We start from the raw sequence: 12,020 nt of genomic DNA, 5'->3' as shown, positions 1-12,020 counted from the left end.
CAAAGTCCTAGTCTTTGACAAATAATGTGAAGATGCTTTAAATCTCAGTTTCCTCAGAAACTACAATGTATGACCAAACAATTTAACATTCTGTAAGAATGTTTAATTTAACATTCTATTTTTAGCTGACTGGGGTTTTATAACAGGTTGTGTTTCCAAAGTCGACTAACATTAACTGCCTCGCATTAACTAAAAGACTATAACCACCATTTAAAAATAAATTCATCTTGGGAGAAAAAAAAAAAAAAAAAGACACAGAACTTCTGTTTGTTGTTCCTTACTACTCTGATTTAAAGATCTCCTTTAAATGTATTTTCCAAATAAAAGAGATCATATAATAAAGCTCCTTTATTTGGTGGTTTCTGTACCTTTTCTATTTTTTTTAATATTTGAAATGAGATTAAGAAAATGGAAAGTAGACATATACCAAAGGGCCGGATTTTCCTCCAATCCAAGTCAATGGGAGTTTGGCCATTGTTATAAGAGAACAAAAGTTGCTTAGAGCTCAGATAGAAATTTTGCCAGCCACATTCATTAATGACATCTGCTGGCGGTTATATTTTTACTTCAATAGCCATGATTTGAAGATACACTATTACAAAATTCAGGCAAGTTCATTGCTACTCATTGTAGGATATTCCCTCACCATGTGGTCTAAAGCTTTGTCTAACCTAGTTTTAAATGTGTCAAGCAATCTGGCTTTCATCACTTCCTGTGGGAGACTATTTCACAGACTAATAGACCCTTCTCAGGAAGTTTTCACTGATATTCAACCTAAAATTTCTCATTTTATTAATTAAATTCCATTATCCCTAGTCTAAGAAGTGAAAATTAATTAAAACACTGTTTAAAGCTCAGATCTCCAAACAAAAAAACATAACATTTTAAAACAGTACCTCCGGAATTAAGTTCTCTCTCTCCCCCACTCTCTGCCCTTACCAGAATCGATCCTGGCTTGTCGTCGGGCAGCACATTCTTCAATCCGGAGTTTGGGAATTCCCTCAGCTACAGCTTTGGCCATTCCACCCATTTCTTCAATCTCATTAATAAGCTAAGAAAGGTAACAAGAATAAATTAAGAGAATGGTTAGTAGCAAGATTCATGAAACCCACTTTTTACAGTCAGTATTATCTAAATCCTTATTAGTACAATTACCTAAAAGTCTCATGCTTTAAATTAATAATCTACCTATATTTGTATAATTTAGCTTTCTTACTTTAAACACAAAAAGAAAAAAAACCAGTATATTAATGCATGTTATTTTACAAAGCAAATAAGAAACAGATTTCCTGCTCCTTCACCTCTGCTCTTGAATGGTATCCAATTTGAGTCCCACATCCTGCAACTAACTCTTCTTGGGCAGAACTTCTGCACCCATGCAGAGCCACACTGACTTTAATGGGGCTCTGTACGGAGTCCCATGATCCCCTCATATGGAGACAGTTGCAGAATTAAGGTCTAAAGCCTCAAACTTGCAAATGGTTATACTTATAACTTTACTCATGTGAGTAGTCCCATTGACATCAGTAGAACTACTTATGCAAGTAAAGGTTTCAGAGTAACAGACGTGTTAGTCTGTACTCATGTCCACGCTAGAACGACGGTTATTTGTACCACGTTATTTTCAAGTCTTGCTCTGCTATTGCTGCAGGCTGTGCCCTGCTGCTCTTCTCCCCACAGCCTTAGCTCCCACTCCGTAAACCCCCAACCTGTTACACACAGGGTGTTTAAGATGCTCTTCCACAATACACCCCCTGAGGTCTTCTGGCAGGAAGGGTGTGGGGAGGGGAAGAGATGCTGTACCAAAAACAGTTCTAATCCTTATAGTCTCAGGTAGATTGCTGCAATCTATAGACTGCAGCACCTTAGTTGAGATTGTAGACGCTTAGGTGCGCACATGGGTGGAACATCTCACCTTCATTTCCCATTGAGTTTCCCTGGGAGATGCAAGCACCCAATCAGGATCCTATTAGAGGGCACCAAAAATCAGAAGTCTCCAGACTTAACAAGTCTGGCTCATTTGTCCAATGTGGAAATATTTCCCTTTAGAATGTGTTTAATTCCAAATATGTACTGTATTCTCCTAGGCCTTAACCTAGCAAACTCCTGTATTAGCAGGAGTGTTGTAAGCAAGAAACGAGAAGTAATGTTTCTGCTCTACCCTGTGCTGATTAGGCCCCAACTGGGTATTGTGTCCAGTTCTGGGAGCCACGTTTCAGGAAAGATGTGGACAAATTAGAGGAAGTCCAGATAAGAGCAACAAAAATAATTAAAGGTCTAGAAAACATGACCCATGAGGGAAGATTGGAAAAATTGGGTTTGTTTAGTCTGGAAAAGAGAAGACTGAGAGGGGATGTGATAGTGGTTTTCAAGTACATAAAAGGTTGTTACAAGGAGGAGGGAGAAGAATTGTTCTTCTTAACCTCTGAGGATAGGACAAGAAGCAATGGGCTTAAACTGCAGCAAGGGAGGTTTAGGTTGGACACAAGGAAAAAAAAACTTCCTGTCAGGGTGGTTAAGCACTGGAATAAATTGCCTAGGGAGGTTATGGAATCGCCATGCTTGGGGATTTTTAAGAGCAGGTTAGACAAACACCCATCAGGAATGGTCTAGATAATACTTCGCCCTGCCATGAGTGCAGGGGACTAGACCAGATGACCTCTCAAGGTCCCTTCCAGTCCTATGATTCTATAAAACCACTTAAATACATCTGTAACGCTAGGCAGTGAGTAGTCCTACTCACTTCAATGGGACTATGCATGTTTAAAGCTATACTCATGCGTAACATGCTTTGCTGGATTTGGACTTTAATGGTAGGGAACTTAAAAATAAATGCAATACACTGTTCCTTTTTAAGAATCTACTCTCACACCAAATAGCTGCTTAAAAGGCATTTCTTAAAACAGTAAGTGCCCTGTAATTAAAAAACTCCGCAGCACAACTGACCTTTAAAGCGGCCTCACAGACATCATTGGTAAGGGATTCCATCAAGTAGGAACCCCCCCATGGATCTGCCACTTTAGGAATGCCAGACTCCTCCTGTATAATAATCTGGGTATTCCGAGCAATGCGAGCACTTTTCACTGTAGGCAAACCCAAGGCTTCATCAAATGAATTTGTATGCAAAGACTGAGTACCTCCAAACACGGCTGCCATTGCTTCAACTGCAGTACGGATAACATTGTTGTAGGGATCCTAAAAGCAAAAGGAAATCTCTGAAGCATGAAGTGGCTGCCATGTAACTGAGATGGTTATTTTATCCTCAAACAAATGGATTGAAAAAAGTGTTAGGTTTTTGGTATAACTGGATTATAAAAATGTATATTATACAAAAACCAGCCAAATTAGAAAAAGAAAAGAGCAGTCATACAAATGTCACCAAATTGATACATATAAGGAAACTTCTATTGAAACGTGAAGATCCACAAACAAACATCCAAATTATAAAGGTATTGGCCAAGTAAATAAAACAATATCCTTCTAATCCCTCGTGGCATCTCATAGGTTTATCATACAAATGATCAGACAGTTTTTGATTTCACATTTCTAGGTGGATTCACTGTTTGTACTTATTCAGCACCTTTTATCAGAGGGCCTAAAAAAGCCACTGCTTTAAGTCAGTTAATAAAGCCGCTCTTTTATTATACTTATTTTACAGAAAAATAAATGATTTGTGAAAGGTCATACACCAAGAGCTAGAAAAAGAATCTAAGCAATTCCAACTCTCCCTCCAAGTTCTTTGCTCTACACACTATCCATTACTGTTTTTTTTTTGACTGCTTTAGAACCTGTTGAAAGTTTTTAATCTAAATATCACTTTTTCATTTTGTTTAGAGTAATAATTTAGACGGAGAATACATTTATGCATATCACAAAAAAAGGCTATGTTACTTTTTCATTTGGAAAAGTGACAGCAACAGGATTTTGAAAAGATTGTGTTGAATTAGCTGCCACAGAATGCTCATATTAGTACGATGAATGCAAGGAACTCATTAACTTGTGCAAATAAAATTATACAAATACTACAGAATTAATAAAAATGACATTTCTCAGTTCAGTTTATCAAGCTCCACATACATAACTCATTTAAAAACCAGGCACAGCTCTACTTCTCCACAGATAATACACATACTGAGGTGATCTGAGGGGACGGTAGAATGATTAGATTTAGACAAAACTACAAAAAATGAATTCCGATTTTGTACAGAAGGATTTTCCTCTCTTTAGCACATGGGACTGGAAAGACTAAAGAAACAATTAAGAGAGGATGCCAAGATGGAAAGCAAACAGGAAAGCCCAGAAAAAAAAAGTACACTTAAAGGCATGAAATTAGGATTAATTTATTTGCTCATTAGGGCACTTCTTTTCACACAATATCTGCCCCAGGAGGAAGTCTGTACATTTCTTGTACATAACAAATGTGAAACATACATGGACATATTCAGGGCAGCTGAACTTCTCTTCAGGCTCATTCACACAAGAAAGTTTAAGTAGTTTTTAAAAAAATGATATAGTTAAACCAGTGCAAAAAGGTTGTGTATGAATGACTTATTTTGGTTTACCTCAAATCAACTGGGAACAGGTGTATCTAATATATGCTGGATCACGTCTTGTTTAGACAAAGCCCTTACATTCTGCCCATTCACAAACATGGACATTACTGAGCAGAACAGGCTGTGGGAAGGGTTTGTAAATCTGCACTCTAGTAACACTTGGCCAATATTCAAACAATAGTTTCTATTCTATCTAACCAGTAGGATACATCAGTCACCATAGTATGCAGTTGTCACTAGTTTAACCTGTGACTGGAGTTGATTTAAGTTCTGAATTCATTTGTGGTGTCTCATTTTTTTGCGGGGCTGCATCATATTAGCTGAGTCAGCATATTTTGTTGATGCTGCCCCTTAAATTTCTGATTTGGATATGGACATGATGTCAGATACAAAACATTTCCAGATGAAAGAAATATAGATTTTTAAATGAGAAATGTTTTAGTCTGATCTCTTTTAACTTAGTCACAAAGTCATCCTGGGCAGCATGTAAATGAGGACATCACAGAGCCCCAAAGCTATTAGATCTGCTACACTGCTTGTCTCAATAAAGCATCAGACGGGCAGGCATACAGCAAAAGCTGTGTTATCCAGACCTGTACCAACTGGAAAGCTCTATAAACTGACATTTCTAATCTTCATAGAAAGTTCAGTTTATAGTCCAGTTGGTGCGGGGCCGGCAGGCCCCCTACCTGGCTCCGTGTGGCTCCCCAGAAGCAGCATGTCCCTGCTTCTCCTAGACGGAGGGATGGCCACAAGGGGTTTGGAGTGCGGGCGTGGGGAGGGGCATGGACTCTGGAAGGGAGCTTGGGTGTGGGAGGAGGTTCAGGGGAAGGGGTTGGGCGCAGGAGAGGGTGCGGGATGCCGGACCCAGGGGGTGCTCACCTCAGCTGGCTCCACCAAGTGGCAGCCTGTTTCTGCTGTTCCTAGGCAGAGGCATGGGTAGGCAGCCCCAAGCACCAGCTCTGCAGCTCCCATTGCCCGAGAACTGCAGCCAATGGAAGCTGTGGGAGCGGCGCCTGTGGGTGGAGGCAGTGTGCACAGCTGCCTGCCGCGCCTCCAACTAGGAACGCCATTTCTGGGGTCGCTATTTCTGGGGAGCCGCCCGAGGTGAGCTCCCCCCAGATCCGGCATCCCACACCTCCTCCTGCACCCAAACTCCCTCCCTCTTAATTAACTTACATTTTTCACTTACTGGCACCCTTTATTTCCCCAACATGCTAAATAAAAGAAGCTTTTACTGTATTAGTATGTATGAATCAGTAGAACAGATTTACTCCTAAGAAGATCACATTTGTAGAAAAGCATTTAAAATTCAAAATCCAACCTGCTCGGTAAGGGACCATCCTGAGGTCTGACAATGAGCTCTTAGAAGAAGAGATTTGGGTTCCTTGGGCTGAAACATTTTCTCTATTAATTGAGCCCAAAGCCGTCGCCCAGCTCTTAGCTTAGCTATTTCCATGTAGAAGTTCATGCCAATTCCCCAGAAGAAAGACAGTCTGCAATAAGAGCACATGTCCAGGACTTTAATTGTATAGGATAATGAGCAATATAGTTCCCAGAATTCTCCATTTTTATCGGGGAAGAACAGCAGTCTCTAGGATCACCATCTGGCCCTAAAAAGAAAAGGAGTACTTGTGGCACCTTAGAGACTAACCAATTTATTTGAGCATAAGCTTTCGTGAGCTACAGCTCACTTCATCGGATGCATACTGTGGAAAGTGTAGAAGATCTTTTTATATACACACAAAGCATGAAAAAATACCTCCTCCCACCCCACTCTTCTGCTGGTAATAGCTTACCTAAAGTGTCACTCTCCTTAGTTTTCTTTTTGAGAATACAGACTAACACGGCTGCTACTCTGAAGCCTGTCAAAATAAATAGTAATTACCTACTTCACAGGGTGGCACAGAGACTTAATGCTTGTAAGGATTGGCTGGGACGATTTAATTGGGAATTGGTCCTGCTTTGAGCAGGGGGTTGGACTAGATGACCTCCTGAGGTCCCTTCCAACCCTGATATTCTATGATTTTGAGAGAAAAGAAATACAATGCATTGTCATGAAAGTTTCAGAAGTGTCAAGGATGCAACTGGCACACAGAGTTACCCTCTCGACCCTAAAAGTGCTCTCTTCGAATCAGGTTTCAGGCATTCTGACAGGGCAATAAAGGGAAGTTTACACAGTTGCTGTGTCTGTCAGTGGATGAAGGTCTTAATTTTCAAGAGAGACTAATATGGCAACTGAAACACAATTAAATAAAACCTGTCTAAATATACAAATGTGGGGACTGGAGAACTTACTTCACACAAAAGAAACAACATTACAGCTCACTGTAAGTCCTGATCTTTGAGTTCATTCAGCATGCAGAGTCTACTATCCAAAGGTTTAAGAATCTATTTCCCAATTCAGTGAGAGTCTAACTCCAATTAGAATTAATGGAAGTCACAAACACACATTGAATATGCTTCTTCTGGGCCTTCTGATTAACCTCAAGTGTTACATTAATTTAATATTGGATACCTGTCAGGACATAGACTGGTTCGTCTACATAGCGCCATCTCTATTTGTAACTTTTCATAATCTGCAGTTATGATCAGGACTTGTGATTCTGGTGTCAGTCTGACAGCATCTAGAGTTGAACAAAATCCTTGGAGCCAATTCAAATTATTACTACTAAAGAAAATTGATACCTAGGCATGCCCTCAGTTATGTGAATTCTCTTGTGATATTAACAGAATTTTTAAGAACATTTCAAACAGTGTTTTGTTGGTTGAATATAAAGAGGCATAAATAAAACTACAATATGAAAAGACACCAGAGGGCTGCAATACTTGTTGATTAAACCTCAGTGTCTGGAGTACCAGATCTCACTCCTTGCCACTGCAATCTTATGCTAGTTAAAAAGTCAGCCTGTGACATGGAAATTATCTTTGTTACTAGCACAGTTTGGAATGTCAGAGTCCAAACGTGAAATTAAAACCTAGAGTTTCTATTCATTTTCCAAAAATCAGCTAAGTACTTGTGAATTTGTTTTACCTACCTTGGTGCAAATTCATCAATGGTAAGACCAGCTTGGAGTCCAGTTCTGCAGTACTCCAATCCATCAGCTATAGTATAAGCTAATTCCAATATGGCATCAGCTCCTGCCTCCTGCATATGGTACCCACTGATTGAAATGGAATTAAATTTTGGCATGTTCTGTGGCAACAAAAAAGCAATATTGCAGGGAGGGCAGAATCAGATAATTGTCCTATTAGGGCTAGATTCGCAAAGAAACTTAGGCACGATGATGGACAGTGCTCTAACCACCAGGCTACAGAGTCATTCCCATCCTTGCTCTCTCTTTGGTGCAACCATTCTTGCACAGTGGAACAGCTTCAACATTTGGCTACGCACTTACCAGAAAGGTGGTAGATCCTGTTCAAATTCCTTTTCCCACTCAGGTGGACCGGGGACTTGAACCAGGGGTCTGCCACATCCCAAGTGAGTACCCTAATGACTGAGCTAAAAATTATGAGGGAGGTCCTACTCCTCCTCACCCGTCGCCATTTTATGTAAATTTGTCTGTAGGGCCCTGACCCAGTGAGTTCTGAGCATGCTTACTGGATCAGGCCCAAAGGCAAAATAGGTTGAGGAATACCTTTGATCTGCTACTTCATTGCTGTGGGGATTACAAATTCAGCTGACTGGCATGGAACAGCATTGGCAAAAGCAGAAACAGGCACCTAGGGAACATTTACTGCAAAACTAAGGTGCTGCACAAGTTTAAGGGCCTACAGGGCTCAGGGATAGCTGAGCAGGGCCTTTGTGAATCCCAGTGGGGACTGATTCTGGGATTTAGGTGGCTGAAGTGGCAAGTTGGTGCCTAAGTTCTTTTATAAATCTAGCCCATAATGCTTAAAGACAACCTCATTCATTGTAAATTGCAAATCAAAAGTAAACTTGTTTCTGGCCAAAGTCTTCTACTTAGACATTTATACTCTACTCATCACCTTGATATTCTGCTTTTCCTCCTTAATATAGCCAGTTTGTTTCTACTTTTCTGCCCCAACAGCTAATTAGTTGTTTGAGCTTTAATTATCTCCCACCACGATTACTAAAACCTCATCCTCTGGTCTCCTTGATGGTTACACTGTCCCCCTCAAACCTATCTAAAATGGTACAGCCAAAACAGTCTTCCGCAGCCAACATTAAAACCACTCTTTTTTAATCCCTCCACTGGCTCCCCCTTGTCCTGCATTTCAAAAATATCGAACTTCTGCTTGTATTCAAGACTCTGCAGCACTCTGGCCCAGCCTTCCCTTGTCTCCTACCTTTGTCTTCTTCCATGCTGACCTCTACGCACAAAACAACCTGCCAATCCCCATTTGTCAAGCTTTCTCCAGTGCACTATGCACATCCTTCCTAAATCTCATTTCTTCCTTGCTGTCTACTGATAGTGATTAATATCTAATTTTCCCCAAATGATCAAGATGTACCTACCCCATTGCCATATGATCTTATTATTGTAAACCTTGTACTTCCCATCCTGCATTGTTTGTTACTAGCTACCATGGTATCTTTCTCTTTGTTCTGTAAAGTGTCTTGTGCACATTTGGGCACTGCATAAATAATATAACAGAAGCGAATTAAAATAAAGAATACCTTTGATGTGTACTGGAAGATGTCAGCAATGATCCTCATCGATGGTTCTGGAGGGAAAATATATGTATTTCGAACCATGAACTCCTTGAGTATATCATTCTGGATTGTCCCAGTAAGCTTGTCTTGAGGCACCCCTTGTTCTTCCCCAGTTACGATGAACGTGGCCAAGACAGGAATTACTGCACCATTCATTGTCATGGAAACTGACATTTTCTCTAAAGGAATTCCATCAAAAAGGATCTTGGTGTCTTCCACCGTATCAATGGCAACTCCAGCCATTCCAACATCACCACGGACTCGTGGATTGTCTGAATCATAGCCACGATGGGTTGCCAGATCAAAGGCAACTGACAATCCTTGCTGTCCAGCTAGGTTCATGAAAACAAACAGTAAAACAGGTTTGCTTTAGGAATTGTAATTAACTTTATTTTATGTAGTCAAGGTCTCAACTGATCCAATTTGTGGCGTCACAGGCTATCTTCAAACTTCTCTGGAGGTCTATTAGTTTCTGTGGAATTTAAACTTTCATTCAAAAAAAGTTTCTAACTCTTACTGTGGTAAAGATAATCCTGTTTTCAATGTGCATCAATGCAGCTCTGAATCTGTGGTCAGAGAATGAAAAAATAGCTTTTAGGGCCAATTGCTGGCACCAAGTAGGGAATAAAAGGCCCAAAACATAGTGGAGCTGCCACTGGGCAGCAGAAACAAGCTCTGTAGTGGGGCGTCATGTCATGTGTGTTATGTAGGAGGTCAGACTAGATCAGAGGGGGGCAAACTACGGCCCGTGGGCCACATCTGGCCTGTGGGACCCTCCTGCCCAGTCCCTGAGCTCCTGGCCCAGAAGGCTAGCCCCCAGCCCCTCCGCCACAGCCTCAGCTCACTGCGCTGCTGGCGCAATGCTCTGGGCAGCCTGGAAGCGCAGTTGCAGAGCCACGGCCTGACCCGGTGCTCTGGGTGGCGCACCTGTAGCATTGCCAGCCACTGATGCTCCAGGCAGCGTGGTAAGGGGGCAGGGGGTATTGGCTAGAGGGCAGGGGGCGGGTGTGTGGATAGGGGTCGGGACAGTCAGAGGGCAGGGATCAGAGGGGTTGGATGGGAGAGTGGTCCCGAGTGGGCAGTCAGGAACGGAGGGGGGGCTTAGATGGGGCATCAGGGGGCAGACAGGGGTGGGTGGTCCGGGACTGGTCAGGGGACGGAGAGCAGGGGGCAGTGAATGGGGCAGGAGTCCCGGGGGGGGGGGCATCAGGGGACAGGGAGGTTAGATGGGGCAGGAGTCCCGGGGGAGCTGTCAGGGGGCAAGAAGCGGGGGGGAGGGGGGTCTGATAGGAGGCAGGGGCTGGGCCACACCTGGCTGTTTAGGGAGACACAGCCTCCCCTATCCAGCCCTCCATACAATTCTGGAAACCCAATGTGGCCCTCAGGCCAAAAAGTTTGCCAACCCCTGGACTAGATGATGGCAGTGGTCTCTTCTGGCCACAGAATTTATGAATGGGGAATTTAATGGTGTTACAGAGGCAGTATCATGGAGCGGCCAGTATATAAACTGCTATTTGTATCCAGAATCTTACACTCTCCACTTACCAGCTGCTGCTAAAACCCATGAACTGTACTAGCGGCAGTGACGTGGGTATATAACCTCTCCATGTCAAAGCACTAAGTTTAGAGGAGGATTCCTTTTCCTCCTGTACTTGCACTTTGTGTAGGAGATTCAACATTAAGTTTTCATAGAGATATGAACTGCCCCCAATTCATCTAAGGGGGATGTTATCTCTGAAGCCTAATGATAGAAATGTGACACACTTCTTTCACTGTTGATCATGTTTGCAGAAACATCCAGCAATTCTGGGATTGTGGATAGATAGAAAGTATCATCACTCCACCACCATGAAGTGCAATTATACAGAACTTTTCACTGAGTATTTCCAAATAATTACGCAAGATTAAACATTCCTGTTAGATGGTTAAGTATTAATATACCCACTTACTGAAGAAAATGTGTGATATGACAATGGCAGAAACAGGAATACCAAAAACCCTGACTACAAATTCATTTGCCAACCACTAGGTCAGACTCCCACTTAAACAAACTCGTATAAAAATATATTTGTAACATTCTTGCTCCGTGATAAAACTATGGTTTGAGGACAACATTTACACAAAAAAGCCTTTCTGAAGAACAAGTTGTGAAACAAATACTCTGTATTTGGAACTTTTTAGTTAATGGGACTTTCACTATTGTTTTGACTGCTAAAATTATACTGCCCTTCTCCTCAAAAAAATTTTGGGCTGTATTGCGGGCAAGAAAACAGATGTAGTAGAATGAGCCCAGGTGGCTCATTTCAACAGTGGCTGAATTACTTCTGACATCCAGACTGTTATAACAGTATATTATTTCATTGTATAGAAGAGATTGGTTAGGAAATTTAACACTTTGAAGAAATATTGGGAAATCTGCTCTCAAAAACCTGAAAATGTCATCTCTGGGAAACTGGGTTGCCTACTATGCTCTGAGCTAAGCCGCCGGATATTCCTAAAGTGTAAATTAGGGATGTAAAACATTAACCGGTAAGCATTAGTCTTACCGGTTAACCGCCTTAACCGTTAGCCCCAGCCATATCGGCTAACCGTTTAAACAAAAAAAATTTTAATTGTTTAAATGGTTAACTTTTAAAACAGTATTTACATCCCTTATGTAAATATATTTAAAATGCACTGTATAATAGTTAAATCTAGAGTGCCAGGATGAATATTAAAAGTTTAACTAAAACTGACAAAAAAAATTAGCAGGTTTTCCACAGCAAATTTGTCCCCTATAGGGCTATGAC

At 41.5% G+C, this 12,020-nt stretch overlaps 1 protein-coding gene across 3 annotated transcripts in view; it reads right to left on the bottom strand.

The window, feature by feature from the left end:
* The window catches only part of MMUT (methylmalonyl-CoA mutase), a 33,932-nt gene that overhangs the window by 20,654 nt on the left and 1,258 nt on the right, over positions 1–12,020 (bottom strand). For all 3 annotated transcript variants that reach the window (XM_048845728.2, XM_048845730.2, XM_048845731.2), the window contains exons 3-7: positions 9,196–9,563; positions 7,592–7,749; positions 5,878–6,049; positions 2,947–3,195; positions 940–1,051 (exon numbers count right to left, since the gene is read on the bottom strand). In XM_048845728.2, coding sequence (XP_048701685.2) covers positions 940–1,051; positions 2,947–3,195; positions 5,878–6,049; positions 7,592–7,749; positions 9,196–9,563 — 1,059 coding nt within the window. The remainder of the gene's footprint in view (positions 1–939; positions 1,052–2,946; positions 3,196–5,877; positions 6,050–7,591; positions 7,750–9,195; positions 9,564–12,020) is intronic.

The sequence above is a fragment of the Caretta caretta genome, chromosome 3, assembly GCF_965140235.1.
Source record: "Caretta caretta isolate rCarCar2 chromosome 3, rCarCar1.hap1, whole genome shotgun sequence".
Lineage (NCBI taxonomy): Eukaryota > Metazoa > Chordata > Testudines > Cheloniidae > Caretta > Caretta caretta.
Note: the sequence above shows the minus strand (reverse complement) of the source record. Positions and strands in the feature narration are given on the sequence as shown.